Source organism: Cydia amplana, chromosome 17 (assembly GCF_948474715.1).
Source record: "Cydia amplana chromosome 17, ilCydAmpl1.1, whole genome shotgun sequence".
In the NCBI taxonomy this organism is placed as follows: Eukaryota; Metazoa; Arthropoda; class Insecta; order Lepidoptera; family Tortricidae; genus Cydia; species Cydia amplana.
In genome coordinates, this window is record NC_086085.1 from 15,869,002 (window position 1) to 15,891,433 (window position 22,432).

Below are 22,432 nucleotides of genomic sequence, written 5' to 3' on the forward strand. Positions count from 1 at the left end.
CTGCACTGTGTTATTTACACGTCATAAATTCATAGAAGTTTAACGTTTAAAATGACACTTTTGCACTGTGTGGGCTATAAAAATCACTGCAGACTTTTCTCAGTCTGACTCTACCTACTTACTACTTATGATGGCAGCCCTGACAAGAAGTCACGTTGAAGTCTATTAAAAGACGTCAACTTTAAAAAACTTGTTTACCAGATTTCTTAATTATATTAATTAATTTGTACATATCTATGCTTTTAAGTTTGATATTATTTTTCCGCTAGATTACAAAATGTAGACTTCGTTTTAGAAAATGAATATTTATTTGCTGTTATATTTAGTGTTGGTTTTTATAAAGGCGGCGGGGGGTAGGTATGGGTTCATAACATTGCGAGGGGCAGGAACGATGGTGATGAGGCAGACGAATAACGTGGCCAACATCCCAGATGTCCACGTCGCAAAGGCCTCCTACAAAGACGAGATATTTAAAAATGGGTATGAGCTTTATTAATATCCTAGTTGCACAATAGATCTATTGTCTAAAAATCGTCGTTTATTGCGAATTTAGCTAACCTAAGTAGTACGGATCACTTTTGGATGGGATTGGCTCAGGAGTCAGGACCGGGATAAGTGGCGTACTCGAAGAGAGACCTATGCTCAGCAGTGGACGATAAAAGGCTGATATGACGATGATCATGAAGTTTTTGCTTACGAGGATGTTAGGACTCTAAAATGATATGGTGTAAGGGTCCAGGATAGGGTTGCCAGATGGTCGAGATTCGGCGGGATTCTCCCGATTTTTAGCATGTGTTCCCGATTCCCGACAAAGTGAAAATTGTCCCGAAAAACAGCTTCACGTTATAAAACAATAATTTCAAGTTCCGAACTGTCGTCGAGCGAGCAAGCGACCCGCGTCGAGCCCGTCAGCGCGCGCGGGGGGCGCGCGTGGCGAGATTGGGTAGAGCAGCTGACGTAGTGCCAATATTCCAATAATGTAAAATATCGTTGTTTTTAATACAATTAACGTAATGGACCCTATAATGGACGTGGAACCGGTAATGGGACATAAAACCACAAATCCTCTAAAATAAGTATGTAAAAGTAGTTTATAAACACTGGCAATATTTTACCATAAATAAGAGTCATAGAGCTGTTTAAGTTTTACTTTTTATTAATTTCGGTTAATTTTTAAGAAATTGGCGCCAACCCAAAAGTTGTCGTGTCACTGGAAAAAATAACCAGTAAGAATTCTTAACAACTTCGCTAAGAGAGGTGAGTTCATATATTAAATTGTAATTAATTATTACTTGGTGTAAACTAGAATGTGTTTTGTTAATTGCATTTACCATGAGATAAGGTATACAACACATTATGTTGTGACTCTAGAGATGTATAAAAAATAGAGGTATTTTGCCCAATCCCATTATAGGAGCTGTAAAACTGCATACCTCCTATGATGGGATAATTTACATGATGCTTGCCATGGCGTAATTTCATGTTTAAACAATACAGAAGTATAATGTAGTTACTCGTACGAACTATGTCAGGAGGTCTTCCCGGACTTCGGATAAATTAATATCGTTTTTACAAAATTTTATTTAACTTGCCCTGTTAGTTTGTATACAGGGTGGATTTTCTTTTTGGGTTAGTGAGGGCAGCTACCAGATCCCGTGCTGCGACGAGAAAACGGTTTTAGAAAACCTTCCCTCGATTTCAAATTAATGAAGATTGGCTTTTACAGATTTTGGAAAAAACATACAGGGTGCGAGAAAAAGGTAATTTTTGACAATCTTTTTTTTGATGCCAATCGATCCTATTCCTATTGAGGATCAAAAGCTTGTATGGAACTAAAAAAAAATTCCGGCTAGAAAAGCCACAAATCGAGGAAAACTTTTCCCATACAATTTGTATGCAAATCAAAACTTTTATTTTTCACATGCTATTTTTCTATGCCAATTGATTCCATTCTTATCAATAGTTTCTTTGAGGTCAACTTACGATAATGTACTAAAAAGCCACAAATTAATAAAAAAAAATTCCATAGGTACATTTACTATGGAGAAAATGTGAAATTTAATTTTGACCCCAAAAAAACTATTGATACTGGATAGGAATGGAATCGATTGGCATACAAAAATAGCATGTGAAAAATATAAGTTTTCATTTTCATACAAATTGTATGGGAAAAGTTTTCCTCGATTTGTGGCTTTTCTAGCCGGAATTTTTTTTAGTTCCATACAAGCTTTTGATCCTCAATAGGAATGGGATCGATTGGCATCAAAAAAAAAGTTTGTCAAAAATTACCTTTTCCTCGCACCCTGTATGTTTTTTCCAAAATCTGTAAAAGCCAATCTTCATTAATTTGAAATCGAGGGAAGGTCTTCTAAGACCGTTTTCTCGTAGCAGCACGGAATCTGGTAGCTGCCCTCACTGACCCAATAAGAAAATCCACCCTGTATTAGTTAGTGTGGTTCAAATCTTGGAAATGGCATTTGAGTTGAAATTTTGGATACGTATGCACATCGGATGACAATGCAATCGGGTGACAAAAATGACTAATAACTAGTTTTTTGCCAAAAACTTATTCCCTATTCCAATATCTTATACTGATAGGGTATGCCCATTATAGGGGGCCCATTACTGGATCCACGTCCATTACCGGGGTTCCATTACTGGAGCTTTGGTGTCCATGACTGGAGAAAAAAAACATACTTTTAATTTATTAATTATGTGGAAACTAACTGCAGTATCTTTGATACAACACGCCTGAAACATGAAAGAAGGATAGGATATTCATCTTTTAACAAGCTAAGCGGTAGAACTTTTACATGTATCAGGGAAATATCACAAATACTCAAAATTTCCTCTTAAATGTCCCATGACTGGTGCCGTTACTATAATTTAATTTGAATGGTTTTTTTCCCGACTTAAGGCCCAAAATCCCGAAAATTTATATTTTTTCCCGATAATAGCGCCTTTCGATCTGACAACCCTAGTCCGGGACCGAGAGGGAATCTACTATTATATTACCTGTTACCTTATGTAATCCTAAAGAAGTCTCACAGTGTACTACTATTATGTAATTCTAAAGAAGACTCACGTGGTCCATGGATGGGAACATCTGCCCCTGATGTGACTCTTAGTTTTGTTTGTCAGCTGGGCGTACCTGGAAGTGAGCACCCAGGCCAAGTTCGCGAACTCGCAGCAGGCGCACGCGGCCGGGTACCTGGAGGGCTACCTCTCGAGGGACCTCATTTGGATGCACTGGTGCAACTTACTGCAAGGGTACCGACGTTGGCCACTGTTGGTAGATTTAGCATCTTAGACTTGCCAAATGATTCAGCACGAAGTCACGATAATACGTGCAGATCCTTTTTAGGGTTCCGTACCCAAAGGGTAAAAACGGGACCCTATTACTAAGACTCCGCTGTCCGTCCGTCCGTCTGTCACCAGGCTGTATCTCACGAACCGTGATAGCTAGACAGTTGAAATTAACACAGATGATGTATTTCTGTTGCCGCTATAACAACAAATACTAAAAACAGAATAAAATAAAGATTTAAGTGGTGCTCCCATACAACAAACGTGATTTTTGACCGAAGTTAAGCAACGTCGGGCGGGGTCAGTACTTGGATGGGTGACCGTTTTTTGCTTGTTTATTGTTGATGGTGCGGAACCCACCGTGCGCGAGTCCGACTCGCACTTGGCCGGTTTTTATATCGTTTTTCATTGTACATCATATTTAATTACATATTTAATTTTTTCAACGTTTTTGTTGCTTTGATAATATATCTACCTGCTATTCTTAAATAACGATGAGGAAAAAGTGACTACAAGCCTAATAGGAGTAAATAGGTACTTATCTATACTTACACCTTTATGTTTTTATGCTTATGTGCGTAAGGACCCTTCTATGATGGAAAGCAACATAAAGAATCTGCTACACAAAATATCCTGTGATTGTGTGAGTCATAAAGAAGAACAAGTCACGAAAGTCTCATTAAACCATCCCTACTAATATTATAAATGCGAAAGTACCTACTTAAGTATCTTCATACTTAAACCTTTGAAGAACTGATTTAAGTAGATGAAATTTTGGTGTGGATAATATAGTTTCAGCCCCGGGGAAAGGACATAGGTTGGTTTTTATCGATCATCTTAGTCTTTAAGAGCAACCACTGTACAAAACTTTTTTCAATAAAGTATTTGTATTCTGTATTCCACGCAGACGAAGTCGCGGGCAGAAGCTAAGTCTTACTATAAAATCAGTAAGATTGAAATAACTATTTATCGCAGATATTGCGCCGGCAAGGAAGACGTGTGCCAAATGGTGGACGATTTCGTGGACGCCAACGAGGACTACGTGATCACGGAGGCAGTGCGGCATCAGCACGAACCCTTCTGGTATCAGGTAAGAACCGATCAAATCGGAGAGCAAGGCATGATCAGAGATGATCGTAAGTAGCTACTTACGTGATTATTCGTCTGATGTAGGTATATGTAACTGCAATCAATAAGCATTATATTGTCAAATTATTTGAGTAAAGTAGCACTTGTCGACAGATCTTGCTGCTCTACTACCAGCTGGAGGGGCTCGCGTGGGGGTACAGGAACGCCACCACGGACCCGGACAAGCTCCTCACCTTTCGGGATATCTTGTAAAATCGCATATAACATTTACTTTCAAACTTTGTACTTATATTGCCGTCAGTTTTTTGACGTTTCAACAAAATTGTTGATAAGGGTTGGCTAATATATACTAAACTTGCTTGCTATATAATTTAAATTGAGCCTAGCTGTGTGCATGCAGGAAAAAAATATTGCTTGACTTGGCGGGGGCACTGCCGCGCCCCCAGATTACAACGATACATAAAGTAGTCCAAAATATTGTATTTAATCGTAAATGGCCTGTTTCAGCCAGCACTACAAATCTACATGTGTCATTGTGCTTTTTTAACTGAACTAACTAATGTATAATCATATTAACCTCCTAACCTAAAAAAGTACGAGGCTGTACGGCGCCATCTAATTCAGCTATCTAATTTACATCTACAATATTTTGCATAGCACTATTCTATCCTATTAGTATTTCTGTTTGCCTAATATGCTCGAGATATATAGGTATTTACCTATACTGTGAATGGTATAAATGTGAATTAGTGTTCAAAACGCGAAAGTTGTAAATATTATATAATTTATACTGTTCTTGTAGTGTGTATTCTTGTGTTTAGCTGGATGAACATGATGGGGGATCTGGACGAGCTAGCGTTCTCCATGATCCTGCGCTCCAACCACTCGAAACGCGACCTCGACCCCGACCCCACGGCGCGCCTCGACCGCTGCACAGGCCTCGTCAAGCTGCTGCCGGACCTCTCCAATCTCTACACCTCGCAGACCTCCTGGAACAGGTAAGATATTCCCTCCAACCACTCGAAACGGGACCTCGACCCCGACCCCAGGGCGCGCGGTGAGCCTACCTTGCCCTACTTACCTATTACCTCGCGCCAAAAGTCAATAAAATACATTTTTCACCTCAGGAGCTCGAACAAGGGTACTTTGCTACTTAAAAACAGTGAGCAAAATCGCATTTTGCTCACTGAGTGGGACAAAATGAGCAAAATGCGATTTTGCTCACTCAGTGAGCAAAATGCGATTTTGCTCACTGTTTTTAAGTAGCAAAGTACCCTTGTTCGAGCTGCTGAGGTGAAAATTTAATTGTTGGTATATCTTAAGAAAACATGAGTGAATAGAGGTAAGTGATGAAGAAGGAATACATTTTTCGGGTTCTCTAATATGTTCTCACTGCTGAGGTGAAAAATGTTGTGTACTACACGAGATCAAAGTTATTTACATCTCGTGCGCTTTTGAGTCCCTTACTACGCTCAACATTCTAAATTAGATTCACTCGCTACGCTCGTGAATCTATTATAGAATCTTTCGCTTGCACGGGACTCAAAATAAGCACTCGAAGAAATATCAAACTTTGATCTCTTGTTGTACAAATAACTAATCCCAGCATTTGATAAACTAAACTAAGTATGACATCATTATATTGACGCGAATCCACCATTTAAGTTGACTACTTAATTAGTGTGTGCTGTGTGTGGATCAGTGGCGGTGCATCTATATAACACTCGTCCGATTCCCACCGCTTTGCCTATATTGAGACAACTTTATTCATTTTCCTTACCCTATAAATCAGGTGACATGTACGCCGGATTTACACAATGATTGCTCATCCTTCTTCTTGCTTCAGTTACAATTCAATGCTTCGGATACAGAAGATGTACGTGCTCAACTACCGGGTCTCGAGATACAGCAGGGAACGGATCCCCGGCTACAAGATGTCGTTCTCCTCCTATCCTGGCCTTGCCTCCGTAAGACCAAAACTGCAATAATAGTTCATTATATAAGATGCGTAAAATCTAAGACAAATTAATGCATCGAATTTAACAGCTGGTGTAAATGGCGCTATACGGCTTTGTCGCGATAGCTCTGGTTGACAAAAGTTAAAGTGTGACTTTCCAGTGACCAAATATGATTATGGCGCATTAAACGTAGTGGTTCCTCTTTGATGGCACAGTTGATACAGTTGCCATCTATTATTTTAGCAGTCAAACTAGAAGGCACGATATTTTAAAGACTAAACTTGTCTTTAAAAATAAATTTGACTAGTTGGTGTCAGTCCTTAGACGACTTCTACATCATCTCGTCGGGGCTGGTGCCGGCGGAGACGACCATCGGGAACAGCCGGCGCGCGCTCTTCGACCTCATCAAGCCGGTTGGAAAAGTAATTCTAATATCCGTCTAATTCTTTCGCGAATGCAAGATATCTACAAATTTTGCTTTCTGTAGGTAATGGTAAGTTGGCTATGACAGTGAACGAGAGTTAAGCGCTCATCAGACAACTTATCCATCAGAATCGCTGGTCATAGCTTGACTAAACGTTGTGAAGGTGTACCTATATCTACTGGACCTAAAGATATTCGTGTGAGCGCAAGTTGAGCACATAAGTAAATATATTATTATACCTACCCCGGGACCAGAGACAAGAGCGCGCAATTAAGTATTTGAAGCTAGGAGTTATGCAGTAACTGATATTGGGATTTTTCAATCGATATTGGCGGAACCCCTGTCTAAAAAAACACAAATCAAAATATTTAATAATATAATTTGATGTGTTCCCAAAGTTGTACATTTAAAGAATCAAAAAGGCAAACCATCCGATACACCGATTTCTATTTGAACAGGAATCTGATCTGTCTAAAACGGATGATGTCTGGTTATCTAGTAACATATTTAAACTCTGTAATATTGAGGCCCAACGGAGCTGACATGTCTCATCGATACATTTGTAGATTAAAAAATATACCTACCCCGTCACTGATCACTGTTATAGCCAATAACTTGACGAAACTTTGACTTCGTAAAGAGTATCAAGAAGAATCAAAAGTTTTCTGATGTTATTACTGAATTTAGATTCTGGAGTTCGTGCGTGCGATGGTGGCTAACCGCTTGGCGCGCGACGGACGCGAGTGGGTCACAATCTTCAGGCAGCGAAATAGTGGCACTTACAACAACCAGTGGTACCTTTTCTGTCTTGTTTATTTCACTCTGTCAGCTACCTAATATAGGTACAACTTTTCTGTCTTATTTAAATATTATGATTTGCTTCTCACACAGCAGTTCAGTGATGATAACTAATAGTCTTCTTTCTTATTTTGAGTCTTATCTACTATCAGCTAGTACTATCTGATTACCCTGAAGCTTTTAGCCCGGCGATAGCTAAAAGTTTCAATTCGAGGAACTTACACTACAGATATCTAAGACGTTTTTGCAGGATTGATCAATAGTCTGATTGAAGAGAACATTGAGTCATTGGAATGAACAAGTTTTTATTGGTACGACAGGTACATAGTGGACTACAACAAATTTAAGCCGTCAGACACTGGGTGCCCGGGGCGCGTGAGCCCCGGCCTGCTGTGGGTGGTGGAACAGCTGCCCGGGACCACCGAGGCGGCCGACTTGTAAGGGAGACTATGTACAGTACAGTCACCACACGGGATTGTTACGCCATAGGGTCCTAGCTAAAATGGTTGATCCATACTGACGCTATGGAATGTCCAATTTAGCTAGAACCCTAAATAGCATAACAATCACGGAACGTGACTGTAACCATTCAGGTTCAGCTATCCAAGAGTGTCTTGGTCTCCGGAATAAACACGCGACATATAGTGATCCTGTGCAACTTTCGTTCCATTACGTAGGTATTCGTTTGGAGCTATGCTATGCTATAGAGCTTTCTCGGTTACCTACAAAAAATAGGTGAAAGTTACTGGCAATAACACACTGCATTTCCCTTTGCCATGCAGGCCAAGGGATATATATTTCTCACATACGGCGCTTCAACTTCAAACATGTGTTCTATTTTCGACGAGTAAGACTGACATTTCGGTTTAGATTTTCATTTTTGAAATGTCAGCCTGGCAAGGGGTTAAGAATTATTACCTATGTTGGCATGAAACCCCTGCAATCTGCGTTATAGATTCTTTTGATTCTATTTATCATCTGCAGAACGGCAACGCTAGTGAATACCTCTTACTTCCTGTCTTACAACATGGCACACTTCCGGCGGATATTCGAGCTGGGCGGCGGGCTCGAGCGCATAAAGATGTACGGCGACTGGTTCGGGCAGGAGACACACCCGAGGGCCAGGATGCTCAAGAGACTTCAGGCAAGTCTCGACAACATAGGCTTGCTGTCACCTTCCCCAGATTATGCGGTCTTCCTTCTAAATTTGTTGAACCGTGTCCATTCAGGATGACTCCCTATATTTTATACGGAGGTACAATAAGTTCAATAACCTCCACGCTGTATTACAGGCTGGTATCCACAACCTGCGTGACATGTTCCACGTGATGCGCTATAACGACTACAAGCACGATCCTCTCGCGCGCTGTCCGCAGTGCAAGCCGCCGTACAGCGCGTGCAACGCCGTCGCGGCCAGGAACGACCTAAACCCGGCCAATGGTTAGCAGTAGCAGTTCCAAATTCAAACTAAATATGCAACTGTATAGAGCGGGCGTTATCAAACTTTACCTACTTTCTCTTTATTATCATATCTACTTTTGAAGATAGACAACGTCATACGTTGATGACAGAAGTCAACCTTAAAAATGACGAGCTAGAAATAAGCTAGAGGATACCTGATTTAAGATAAACTACTTCGAAGGAAATAAGGAATGCTAATTTTTCTTTACTGCGCTGTTTAGTTAGTCACCAAAAACACACACCAGCTAGGGACTCTGCCGTCTTCCGTGTAATAAATCTCTGTAGCTGTAGATTCTACCATTCTACCCCCATTCTACCATCGGACTTTTAGACGCACGGCCGGTCCTTACTTGGTAGATATTCCACCAATTCGCACGAAGCGCTTTGCTTCCTCGTTTCTTATGGAAAATAGAATTTCTTATAATGGAATTCCTTGCCGGCGTCTATATTTCCGAGCACATATAACCCGGCAACCTTCAAATCAAGGGTGAACAGGCACCTTCTGGGCAGGCTCGCTCCATCGTAGGCTTCGTCTTCGCCTCGGCTAGTCTGTGGCCATGAGTAAGCCCATTAATTTCATAACATAACACGACGAAGCCTCAACTCTCTAATTGTAGGTAATATTGACAGGAACATACCCATTCCAAGCGTTAGGCCATCGCTGCCACGGTGCCATCGACACCAAGGTGACGAGCGCGTTCCTGCGCCCCTGGTACGAGTTCCTCGCCGTCTCCAGCCCGCCGCACAACGAGACGCGCGGCGTTCCGCCCTTCAAGTGAGTATAGTATCGCACAAGGGGCCTCTTCGGGACAGGCAAGTGTATATTCCGCCTTTAAGTGAGTATTACGTGACGCAAGGTGACCGCGGCTGCTCTTTATGAGTTTATCGCCGTCTCAAGCGCGCCGCACGAGGCGCGCGGCATCCCGCCCTTCAAGTGAGTGTACTTACTGTACTTAGTAAACCTACGGGGACCTGTCCATTCAAGAGGACGTATGGTATACTGTACAAACGAAGACACGCCCATGCCTATTCTCAATCAATTGGGTACCTGCTGGGTACTTTCCTTTACTTAAAATAAATTATTTCACATCGTATGATATCGTACACGAAATAAAGCACCAGATAATTATTCAGATATTTTTAAACACAATTTCTATTTAAAAAATCGAATAGAAAAAAAACGTACAACCGAATTGAAAAGTAGGCGAGTTGACCGCAACGTCACTATAAGTACTTGTTTTCATATAAATTCCATATTGGAAAATTGTTTTGACAGTTCTAAACAAATAAGCTGATTTGAATAGTAGGCACTTACCCAATTCAATCCAAAATTCTAGTATTTCTATCAGATTTCAGACCCGAAAATTCACGGGAGCTTTAAGGCAGTCCGGCTTTTGTTCATTTTTATCTTTGTATATAATCGATAAATATTTTCATTGGTTAATCGATACTTATATATTCACTTTTCAGATGGAGTGAGTTTGACTTAGGCAAGAACGTGTCCCACATAGGTCACCCGGATAAGTGGGTGTTCCCGCCGGTGATACACCGATGGGAGTGGCGGGGAGCCCTACGCACAAGGCTACATAGGCTGGAATAGTATGTTTAGAGGGGATTCAGCGAGTTGCAACTCGCTAAGGTATAAGCTTACACGTATACCGCAATCCTAAGTGCAATTCATCGTATATTAGTACCGCCAGGGGCTATCTACATGGGAGATGCATACCTAATAGTTGTATGTACTTAATGTACTAGTACAGTCAGCAGCAGAAGTTGCTAAGCGGGCAAGGTTTTCAAAATTACCTTGGCACGCTCTTATTATCTTAACAATACAGCCGCGTCAAGATCATTTTGAACACCTCGCCCGCATAGCAACTATTGCTGCTGACTGTACAAGCTTATTAATGCTTCAACGCCTTCAATGCTCATATAAATGCCCCTTTGTGCGCTTATGATACATATCATGGATGGATACTATACTGTGTTTGCACATATACTGCTCTTGTTTGTGTATACTTATATAGTATTAAAGTATAGACTAATGCTGCTAATTGGTTTCTTTGTTTGTTATCCAAATTACCCAAACATTCGTGCTACATCTCTCTTCACTACATAGTATAAAACAAAGTCGCTTCACGCTGTCTGTCTGTCTGTCTGTATGTATGCTTAGATCTTTAAATTCTTTTAAACTAAGCAACGGATTTTGATGCGATTTTTTTAAATAGGTAGAGTGATTCAAGAGGAAGGTTTATGTATAAGTTGTTAACCCGTGCGAAGCCGGGGCGGGTCGCTAGTTCCTTTATAAAGCACACTGCGCAAAGTCGAAAAAGCGAAACGAAGATATAACACGAATATTATGGCAGACATAACAATGTGTGTAACACTATTAAACGAGCAGCAATAACCGAAATATTCTCGACACAAACCTTCTATTTTTGTTGTCTATATTAAGTATTTTTTGAAGTGTATCTTAACAAGTGCAAATCACGTTATATTTCTTAAAACCTCAAGTGCACTATAATGTAAATAAGCTTATTTAGAAATAAAATTCGTTCTGTCATAAATGTGATTTAATTTTACTCTTTCATATCATGATATTTCTCTACGGAAACATACAACACTTATTAATACAATCTTTTATATACAAATACACTTTATAGTGAAATGTGTTACTTAACATGAAGCTAAGTTATTTATTATTCCATAATGTCTTCATATATGCTCAGATAATGTTACATATAACTTTGTTTTCCATAATAATTTTATCAACCGTTACTATGAGAAAAGTGTTAAATTATTGCCTAAGTTTTAAATCCTCACCATTTCATTAAGCTACTACAGAGCGCAAGATATATTTCATATATTCCATACAAGATCCTAAGAAATGGAATGAGTATAAAAATAAAATAGATTTAAATACTCATACTTAATACACTTTAACACAAGCTAATTTTCTAATATCTTCATACACCTAGTGTAATATTTATTACAGATCATATATTTCATTTATTAATACACAATAAGAATCATGTTATTTCAGTGATTGTACTGCTGGTGTTAAAGAAGGGAATGATAAACTGTCTGAATAATTATGTTTCTCCCAATCTACTAGAATTACTTTATTTTACCAAGTTTTACTAAAGTTTAAGTAAATAAACAAAGTGGAAATTGAAAAATATTTAACAGGGATGATAAGAAATGATTTCATAATATTAACAAGTATTTACTAGTCTGTGCGGAAAGAGAAGAGTCGTGGCAGAAACGGGAACTAACATTTTCAATTTCATATGGCAATCAAACCTTTGACACGTGTCTTGTAAAAAGTAAACAAACTTCTGTCATTGTATGTTTTTATTAACAAAAATCGCAAGTTTTATGTATAAAATATTTTCAAAACACGATAAAACAGTGCATAAAACCACAAGAAAAATTATATTTAACATTGTTCGGTTTTGTCAGCGGGAAAAAAACGGCTAAAAGCCGACTATCGACTTACAAAAAGTCGCGGAACATGTTTCCGCTATTCACGGGTATTGATGTTGTATTTAATATTAAATAATTACCTATTTAATAAGCCCCCTAAGTAATTTGTCTCCGGTACATAATCGGTAAGTATATTCATTCAAAATATATTTATTTTCATAAATATGCAGGTCATTCATGATCTTTAAAATAACTGACAAATAGTGTTGATACTTGCCATTTTATGCATATTTATATGTAATTTTTTTTCAAGATTGAGTAAAAGTACCTCGAATAAAAGACCGCTATCTAGGATATATGCAAGAATTTGTAATCTACATGCCGGATTCAAGCACATCTAATTTAGATGAAGATAGTTCTATGAGTGTCCCTGGTTGTTCTGAAGTTAGCTCAAACATAAGTGACATTGAATATTTTAATTCAGACTTCGATTACAAAGAATAAACCTTTTCCTAATAAAATATTTCTTTATTAGGTTTTGTTAGTTTCTAAATTATATTTCATATTTAGCAGTGACTTTTCGGCGAAGTACAATATGGTGAGATGAGAGAACCGGACATATTCCAATAAGGCCTACCTACTTATGCACTATTTTTTATATCCTAGATAGTAAAATTAGGGTTCTATTGCCCAATTTCTACCCGATCTACCTGGTTTTGTATTAAAATAACTGTTGAACTGTACAGATTAGGCAGTACGTAAACGATACTCTATCTTGTTTGGTACTAAAATGACAGTTGTATTGGGCAGATTCTTAACTAGTTTTAGCAGTTTTGTCAATCGCACTGTTACTTTTTAGTATCTGAGGCATAAAAACAAGAGTGTGTTTTAAAATTAGTGCCTGCGCTAAATCAGAGGATTGAGTTGACGAGCCGACACCACCACCAGGCTCCGTTTAGTAAGCCGTGGCAAAAAACCGGGACAAAAGGGATTCAAGTATCATGACCTTTAGTGTCGTACTATAATCACGTGACCAGTGTTGTCAGCATAGCAAAAACCATAAAATAGCACTGGCGCGCCCTCAAATCCCACGACTCTTCTCTTTCCGCACAGACTCTACCAAAGAAATACTGTTCCCTTCTGGGGCTGCGAGACTTGTGCGGCGGCCACATGGTATACAAATTATTGCAGTATCAACATTATAGCTACCTCCACACCTTTGTTACAAACAGTGAATGGCAAAACAGGTATGTAAAGTTGTAATCTCTGTTTTTAAATTCTACAGACTAAAATGTCATTGCAATTAATCAATTTACTATCTAACCATCCTTATCCTCCCAATTTTGTACTGAATTGCCAGATAGTTTGACAAGTTGATGCAGTTGAATTGGCATTTCAGTATCTAAATTTTAAAACTAGAGTTTCTAGACACAGAGGTTGGACACAGTTCAGTTTATTTCTACAACCATTTTTATCTTTGACCATTAGTTCCTTTGTTTTTAGTTAAGGTTGACATTCCATCGAAACTGAGTGTACATCCTAATGTACATTGGGTGGTACAATGTTAAAGTGTGTACTACCTGAATGTGTGGAGGCTGCACTTGCGTGGGGTGGGACATGTAGCTCTCTGCTTGTCCCATTACTCGAGGGAGTTGAGCATGAGCAGCTGCTTGAGCACCTTGGTCTGTGAGGTCTCCCGGATCTCGCCCGCCAAGAACATCTCATCCACTACTGTGTACACCTGCAATTATAAACGAAAAGTTTACTATTAGAAATGTTAGAACAAATTAAATTATTTTTAGTTTTGAACATCAAAACCAACTATGCTACTTAGAATACAGGAAAATATTACCACAACTCCATTTGTAGGCTAAATTCGTTTTAACCTCCTAACCCCAACCCGTACCCTACCCTACACCCTGTGTGTGTGTGTTAGACCCTGCATACAAATTTTTGTACATATTCCAAAATCTACTTTGATTTTTTATTGAGTAACTAAGGGTTCTAAATTAAAAAACAAAACATATGCTTCTGGGTCTCAAGAGGATCAGCTGTTTTAATTATTAGTCATTCACATAATTATGGCGTATAAACATTAGTTCAAACTGAAATCCTGCATGTGCAAATGGTAACATATTAAGAAATAGTGTATCTACCTTGTAGAAGTTGAAGACAAGGTCCAGCTCGCAGACATTGTGGAAGTACTCGTTGAGGACCTCCACGAAGTTGTGGATGGCCTCCAGGTAGCACAGGTTGTTGTCGTTCACGTCCACGCAGATGCAGAAGTACAGCCCCGCGTACCGCCGGTACACTATCTTGAAGTTTCGGAACTGCAACACGTTGGTCAAACATTTGTGAGTCATTCATCCACTGGTGAAAATACATTCAAATTAAATAAAAACATCGTAAAGCATTTTGGAATTAGCTGAAATCACTTTCACTGCTTTAATGAGGGAAGTAACTGCTATAAACAGGTAGCGGATTCACGAAATGACGTGTAAAACTCGACTACCGTACCGCGGTCTATTTTGGTGGAAGAGAACTGCTTACCTCAACAAAGTTGGTGTGTTTCGCGTCCCTGACTGTGACTACGGCGTGTACTTCTTCAATAAGCTTCTGTTTTTCGTCATCGTCGAAGTTCATGTACCACTTCGCCAGACGCGTCTTACCCGCACGATTTTGAATTAAAATGAAGCGAATCTAAGAACAATACAAACGAGATAAAGCTTATAGTAATTATATCAACCTGAAACAATTGATAAATTGAGAGTAATACTTACCATTTCGTCTAACAGGGGTTGTTTTAGGGATACTCTCGCGGTTAACGCCTCTCAATCCTCTCCGATTCCAATAAATTTTGTTTTGACAGTTCAAAGTATTGACAAGCAACGAGTGGGTTTTCATTGAACTCGTAAATAATTTAAAAAGCGGCCAAGTGCGAGTCGGACTCGCCCATGAAGGGTTCCGTATTTAGGCGATTTATGACGTATAAAAAAAAACTACTTACTAGATCTCGTTCAAACCAATTTTCGGTGGAAGTTTACATGGTAATGTACATCATATATTTTTTTTAGTTTTATCATTCTCTTATTTTAGAAGTTACAGGGGGGGGGACACACATTTTACCACTTTGGAAGTGTCTCTCGCGCAAACTATTCAGTTTAGAAAAAAATGAGATTAGAAACCTCAATATCATTTTTGAAGACCTATCCATAGATACCCCACACGTATGGGTTTGATGAAAAAAAAAATTTTGAGTTTCAGTTCAAAGTATGGGGAACCCCAAAAATTTATTGTTTTTTTTCTATTTTTGTGTGAAAATCTTAATGCGGTTCACAGAATACATCTACTTACCAAGTTTCAACAGTATAGTTCTTATAGTTTCGGAGAAAAGTCGCTGTGACATACGGACGGACAGACAGACGGACAGACGGACAGACGGACAGACGGACAGACGGACAGACAGACAGACATGACGAATCTATAAGGGTTCCGTTTTTTGCCATTTGGCTACGGAACCCTAATAAAAATCAACTTAATTTAAGAACCTAATAGACGCCAAGACTGTTTAGTGGAATAGTGTAAGCTTGATTTAAATTATACTGAAGAAAAAAGTAATTATGGTTTGTTTACATTGTCTATGCCACATTTTGAAAATGTTACCATTGTATAAGAATAACTGAAATGGTAGAAATTTGAGGAGTTTCCTCAGAAATATTTATTTTATGCGAAATTAGTTTATATGCTAATTAGGCACAAGAAAATGACTTGAACATTTAAAATTTTTATTTAAAAACGTTTTGTTACTAGTTTGTTCTGATAAAGTCTTAAATATGGTTTGAAATTCGAAATACTTTACAACTTTGTGCATGATTTTATTTATATCCTGGCAGCACAAATATCGAGTTGTTTTTCATTCAATTTTCAGTGGAATTTTGACGTCGCTGCTACTGGCTCGTATATTCTCCATGTAGTGCCCAAGTTTTCAAAATGTCTCTAATTAAGTAGTTCTGTAGGGAACCAAACGGATCGATTCTTAAATGACGCCCACGAAAACGACAAAAACCGAAGTAGAAATGGTGATAAGAAACAGAAAGACCGCAATGAAAGACGGGATCATGACGATGTCTGGCATCGGGGAGCCTTCCGTGTTCCACGCACTAGTGGTGATCTTTTTGGAGTTCTTCGCGTGGGGACTGCTCACGATGCCAATCATATCGGTGCTAAATGCCACGTTCCCAGATCACACGTTCCTGATGAACGGACTGATAATGGGCATCAAGGGCATCTTGTCGTTCCTGTCCGCGCCGCTGATCGGCGCTCTGTCGGACGTCTGGGGCCGGAAGTTCTTCCTCCTGGTAACGGTGTTCTTCACCTGCGCGCCGATCCCGCTCATGACCATCAACACCTGGTGGTTCTTCGCCATGATTAGCATCAGTGGAGTGTTCGCCGTGACGTTTTCGATCGTGTTCGCGTACGTGGCGGATGTGACCACGGAGGCGGAGCGGTCCCGCGCCTACGGGCTGGTCTCTGCTACCTTCGCCGCTAGCATGGTGATCTCGCCCGCGCTCGGCGCCTACCTCATGGACCTCTACGGTGAGGCGCTCGTGGTAGCCGCCGCCACCGCCGTCGCCGTGCTGGACGTATTCTTCATTATGGTGGCCGTGCCAGAAAGCTTGCCTGAGAAAGTCCGACCCAGTGGATGGGGCCCCGCAATCAGCTGGGAGCAGGCCGACCCATTTGCTGCACTAAGGAAAGTGGGAGCGGACCGTACAGTGTTGATGCTGTGTGTGGCTGTGTTTTTGTCCTACCTCCCTGAGGCGGGACAGTATTCGTGCATATTTGTGTACCTCAAACTAGTGATGGGTTTCGGTGTAGTGCAAGTGGCGATTTTCATCGCAATCGTGGGAGTGCTGAGCATTGGAGTGCAGGTGATCCTCGGCTTCCTAATGAGGACTCTAGGACCGAAGCACACCATCATGTTGGGGTTGTTGTTTGAGATGCTGCAGCTCATGTGGTACGGGTTCGGGTCCCGCACGTGGATGATGTGGGCGGCGGGCGTGCTGGCGGCGCTGGGCTCGATCACGTACCCCGCTATCAGCGCGTTCGTGTCCGTGAACTCGCGGCCGGACCGACAGGGCGTCGTGCAGGGCATGGTGACCGGAGTGCGCGGGCTCTGCAACGGCCTCGGGCCCGCGATGTTCGGCGTCATCTTCTACTTGTTCCACGTGGATTTGAACGAGGAGCATGCGACGGACGGGCGGCCGGAGCCGGACCGCTACGTGCGCCTGGTGCCGGGCCCGCCGTTCGTGCTGGGCGCGCTGCTAGTCATCTGCGCGCTGCTGGTGGCCGCGTTCCTGCCCGAGGACGGCGCGGCGCCGGGGCGGCGCTCGCCGGACGCGCGCTTCGAGCTGGAGCGCGGGAGGCGCGTAGCCGGCGCGCTGTCGCCGCTGATGGCGCCGGAGTCGGCAGCGCTCTAGCTGCAAGCCCGCGCCGCCCGCGCAGCGAGCGTCTGAGGCCCCGCATTTATGAAGGTACCAAAGTGAGCCCACCGGGCTATCCCCGGTCCTTGAGAGACTTTCTGCTTCTATTGTGATTTTTAAGCTTTTTACCTGTTTTGTAACTTTCGATTTGCCGCAGATGTGTACATATTTTATCTATAAACCATTGAAATAGATTAGGGCGCGGGTGCGCCCTCCTGGACTCCTGTTGTTGGGAGCTGTTGCGTTGAACTGTCACTAAACATTCAATCTAAAGAATATTTATATCAATCACCATGCTTTTCTCTAAGCTCCTCATGTTACAATAAATCAAATGAAATAAACTTCTATTTTTTTACAAATCATTTTGATTTTTACAAATGGTTTTGATAACTACAAAACACTTGTCAATGAGATATTAATCATTAGACTAATTACTACACAAAGAATGGTTTAATTAAACTGGAATCATATTTATCTTGAGGGTAAATAATGAAGTGCCTTTGATCAAATATAACTCCCGTTTAGTCATCAACGGTTCTTTATAAATCAGACTAATAATTCTTTTTTTATTAGATCAAAAACTTACAATCACAACATAATCATGCAAATATTCTATCTCATATTATTCTATCTTTCTATTAAACTAAAAACTAAATTGAACTGAATAAGAATTGTAGAAAATAATGTTTCTTGTTGATCCACGTGGCTCAGTGACCTACGGGAATAGTGCACATGTCACTGTGCTGATGACTGTTTGTTTTGTTGTCAAGTTAGTCGTAAAAAAATCATTAATAGGTATGTAGGTAGGTTGTTACACTTCAACTTGTTTTTATGTATATTTCTTTAGTTTGCTTTAAATTGATTCCCTCCGTATGTTGGAAACATGTCAACTAAGGTTTACGAATTCTCAGTTAACAGTGTTGATGGTGGTACTGTAGGTAATTGCTTTACTTTATTATATCTTGCCTTTTCTTGCAATCATCATAAAATTAATCCATTTAGGTAATAAAATACACAACTGCCATAAATCTCATCTGACAAAAATAAATATTGGAAAAGTTGCAAAAGATGTAAATAGACAATATTGTGGGTGTTGCGCTGCCATTACTTCCACACAAACACTTGTAGTTTTGTAATACTTCACTAGTACTTTACTTTCCCTTCTTTAGCAAATTGTCAAATTGAAGATCTCAACACTGTGAAATTTGTAGTAGCAGTGTTTCGTTTATATATTCATTAATATTATTTGGTAGGTATACATTATAAACAATTTAGTGATTGAGTTTAGAGTAGATTTTTTAATAAGATTATATCCTAAACAACCTAATAGTATTATGATGATGACAATACTTAGGCTCCTTGGTAGGGCTGTCGAACATGTAGTTTAGGAGTGAGTAATACATAGTTGGAAGCCAGGGTTGTCAACAAGTTCAACAATGATAACTAGCATGTGTCAGTTCAGTACAAATGAGAGGCATTGTTTACCAAACAACGTTGTATGCAAATTAGTCGTCAAGGATTGCCCAATCCCATGTCGCTAGATGACACAACTGTATCGAGGCACAACCTATATTTACATATCCCCTCGTCACCTTGTCTGTTTTCGATTCCGTTACACTTTGACTAGGTACGTAGACTCATCTCATTCGATAATCGGTTATCAGACCCGCTGAATAGGTATTATCGCATTAATCATAACTGTACCTGCAGGCTTTCTATATCGTTCGAAGCGATCGTAAAAAAGTAATGTAGCGACGGGTGTTTCAAAACCCTTGGAAAAAAATCAAAACTGGGTCCTGCAACTACTGCAGCGTTTCGCATTCGTTTATTTAATCAATTGAATATAGAAGTGTTGTGATAAAATTTGTAAAAATACTAAAGGTCAAATGAAACTAGATCTTATGTTATGTGAGTTATGTCACAAAGACTAACTTTTCGTTGTCTATGATCTATGATGCAATTAAAAAGCCATTAGGTTTTTTGTGCTTAAAAATTTAAGGCAGGTATCAGAATAAAGCACGTATCCGGTCAAATGAAACGGTTGCCAAAAGCTACAGTTGCCAACACATTGTTCAGCGATACATAGTAAACTCGGCGATTTCGTGAGGGAAAACTAACGTCTGAACCGGTTCAATTAGTTTATTATCGGTTCTCACTGCATATATTAAAATAATGCCTATAAAGATACAAGTTACGAGGGGCGTTCAATAAAAAGTGAGAATGAGTATGTTATATACAACTTTTATTAAATGTTATTTTATTTTTCGACATAGTCACCTTTTAGCATAATACACTTAGTATATCTTTTTTCTAAACTTAAAATTCCATTTCTAAAAAAGGTTTCATCTTGGGTACTTAAAAAATCTTGTACTGCAGCGACTACCGCGTCGTCGTCTTCAAATTTCTTGCCTCTCAGGTATTCCTTCAATCTCGGAAATAGGTAGAAATCACTAGGGGCGAGGTCTGGTGAATACGGAGGATGCTTAAGGATATCGAACCCAGCATCACGTATTGCAGCCATTGCAACGGCGGACTTGTGTGCCGGTGCATTGTCCTGATGGAACAACACAATTTTCGAGAGTTTACCTCGCCGTTTTTCACGGATCTCATTGCGCAATGTTGCTATTTGTTTGGCATATAAAGAGCCCGTAATAGTGGCTCCATGCTCGAGATACTCAATCATTACGACCCCTTTACCATCCCAAAAAACAGAGCCCATGACCTTACCGGCAGATGGGCCCACCTTGAATTTCTTCGGAGTTGGAGAGATGGCCTTTTCCATGTCATAGACTGCAGTTTCGTTTCAGGGTCGTAATGATGGAGCCATGTTTCATCCATTGTTATAAATCGCGCCAAAAAAAGTTCCCGCTCTTGCTGTATCAGGTCCAAAGCTTCTTGACAAATCTCGACTCTAGTTTGTTTTTGCGTGTCAGTAAGCATTCTGGGTACCCAACGCGCTGATACCTTTTTCATACCCAAGCGTTCATGTAAAATATTATGCACGCTCCCCGTTGAAATCTTTACATTTTCAGCAATAAAACGAACCGTGACACGACGATCCGCCAAAACTAAGTTTTCGACTTTTTTCACAATTTCTTCAGTTACTGCTGTAGTAGGGCGTCCGGAGCGGGGGTCATCCATGGTCGATGTTCTTCCACGTCTAAATTCGGCGCACCAACGTGCGACTATCGAATACGGAGGAGCATTAGACCTTAAAGTGTCCCGTAAATCTAAATTGACTTGGTCCGTAGAAAATTTTTTCAAACACAAGTATTTGATAACGGCGCGCAGTTCAATTTTCTCCATTTTCGCTAACGTACTCAATAGCATCGCAAAGAAATAGCCGTATTTTTTTTAAACAAAGTACAGTTAGTTTTTTTTTTCATGGCAATCAGCTAGGTAGATTAGCTTTACCGGCCAGTATTTACTTTCCTAATATTTAAAGAGTTTGCATCTCATTCTCATTATATATTGAACGCCCCTCGTATGTTCGCGGCCACGGCCTCAAGGTCGTGGACATTTAGTGGTTAGTCAACCGTTCGTTCGCCGCTCTGGTTTACATAGGTACCTAGTACCTACATATTTAAAATTAGTTGTAATTTGGTTGGAGTCAATTTTCCAGATAAAAATCGCGTTTTCAGCAAGCGCTGTACTGTGTCACAAACAAATTAAGAACTATCCATCCGTGACACGGCTTCTGCATTAGTACTTTGATGTGACGAGTCACATTCCCGAAGTTGTATTAGTTAGGTGTCTCGTTCGACCTGCAATTAGGTCATTAAATACTTCAACTTAAGCGTAATTTCACGGCTAGAAGGATATGTTATTAATCCCTAATTTGTAGTCAAGCAATCTAGCAACTTTGGAGGCGTTATTCGATATAAATTATTAACAGGGGTGGCGTCACAAGAGTAAGCTATTAATATTGTAGTCATCAAGCCTTCGCTAATGCAGCGTGCAACGTCGACAGTCGACACGCTATTCTACGTTTTATCGTCGCGTCGATAGTTCTCGTTATATCAAAAAGAAAAGCCCCGGGGCTTGTAAAACTAAATTAGGGCGCGAGGCATGGGCTGTCTGCCCTTTGGGACGACTCAACTCGTAAACGCTCAATATTTTTAGAACGAAAAAGTCTCTATCGTCTATAATTCGAAAAATAACGAGTTCGTTTTGGATATAAAGGTTATCTGCCCTTGTTTATAAATCGCGTACCCCATATAATCATATACAAATACATATGCAGTTTCTATAAACTAGTATTCTTCATATCTTTAGAGCGTCGCGTTACGGATCATGACAGAACCTCACCCACAAAGTCCCGCTGTGCCTGACTCCAAATGTTTGGTGGATCGAAGACATCCATCCGTCCCGATAATCCTTCGCTTCACAGTTCAAGTTCGCAGCTCATTCATATGCCGCCGCCGTCCGAGATTAGTTACATTCCATCTCTGTATTTTCTGTTAGCATTATTTATCTGCTCCGAGAAATTG

General features: G+C 40.2%; 4 protein-coding genes across 4 annotated transcripts in view; 2 read left to right on the forward strand and 2 right to left on the reverse strand.

Annotated features, from left to right (window-relative positions):
- Positions 1-22,432, reverse strand: part of LOC134655883 (viral IAP-associated factor homolog) — a 219,548-nt gene that overhangs the window by 74,034 nt on the left and 123,082 nt on the right. The gene's annotated exons all lie outside the window — the stretch shown is intronic.
- Positions 392-10,636, forward strand: LOC134656023 (putative phospholipase B-like 2). Its single transcript, XM_063511538.1, has 13 exons — positions 392-480; positions 3,142-3,270; positions 4,282-4,396; positions 4,549-4,643; positions 5,217-5,393; positions 6,242-6,362; positions 6,671-6,775; positions 7,465-7,571; positions 7,896-8,012; positions 8,560-8,719; positions 8,868-9,015; positions 9,667-9,811; positions 10,507-10,636. The coding sequence occupies exons 1-13, from the start codon at positions 392-394 to the stop codon at positions 10,634-10,636; spliced, it is 1,638 nt and encodes a 545-aa protein (XP_063367608.1).
- LOC134655617 (AP-2 complex subunit sigma) lies at positions 14,099-15,379 on the reverse strand. The gene is made up of 4 exons (XM_063511053.1): positions 15,240-15,379; positions 15,010-15,159; positions 14,616-14,789; positions 14,099-14,200 (listed from the first exon to the last, which is right to left on the reverse strand). Exons 1-4 carry the CDS (start codon positions 15,240-15,242, stop codon positions 14,099-14,101), a joined length of 429 nt encoding a protein of 142 aa, XP_063367123.1. The 5' UTR covers positions 15,243-15,379.
- LOC134655881 (hippocampus abundant transcript 1 protein) lies at positions 16,312-18,230 on the forward strand. The gene has a single exon (XM_063511378.1). The coding sequence runs from the start codon at positions 16,500-16,502 to the stop codon at positions 17,937-17,939; it is 1,440 nt and encodes a 479-aa protein (XP_063367448.1). The 5' UTR covers positions 16,312-16,499; the 3' UTR covers positions 17,940-18,230.

Coding starts and splice junctions, on each gene's coding strand:
- LOC134656023 (XM_063511538.1), top strand. CDS start 392: ATGGTGATGAGGCAGACGAATAACGTGGCCAACATCCCAGATGTCCAC. Junction 7,572..7,895: donor GGCACTTACAACAACCAGTG/GTACCTTTTCTG, acceptor TTGGTACGACAG/GTACATAGTGGACTACAACA. Junction 8,720..8,867: donor GGATGCTCAAGAGACTTCAG/GCAAGTCTCGAC, acceptor GCTGTATTACAG/GCTGGTATCCACAACCTGCG.
- LOC134655617 (XM_063511053.1), bottom strand. Junction 14,790..15,009: donor AACACACCAACTTTGTTGAG/GTAAGCAGTTCT, acceptor AACGTGTTGCAG/TTCCGAAACTTCAAGATAGT. Junction 14,201..14,615: donor TTGTCTTCAACTTCTACAAG/GTAGATACACTA, acceptor TTATAATTGCAG/GTGTACACAGTAGTGGATGA.
- LOC134655881 (XM_063511378.1), top strand. CDS start 16,500: ATGACGCCCACGAAAACGACAAAAACCGAAGTAGAAATGGTGATAAGA.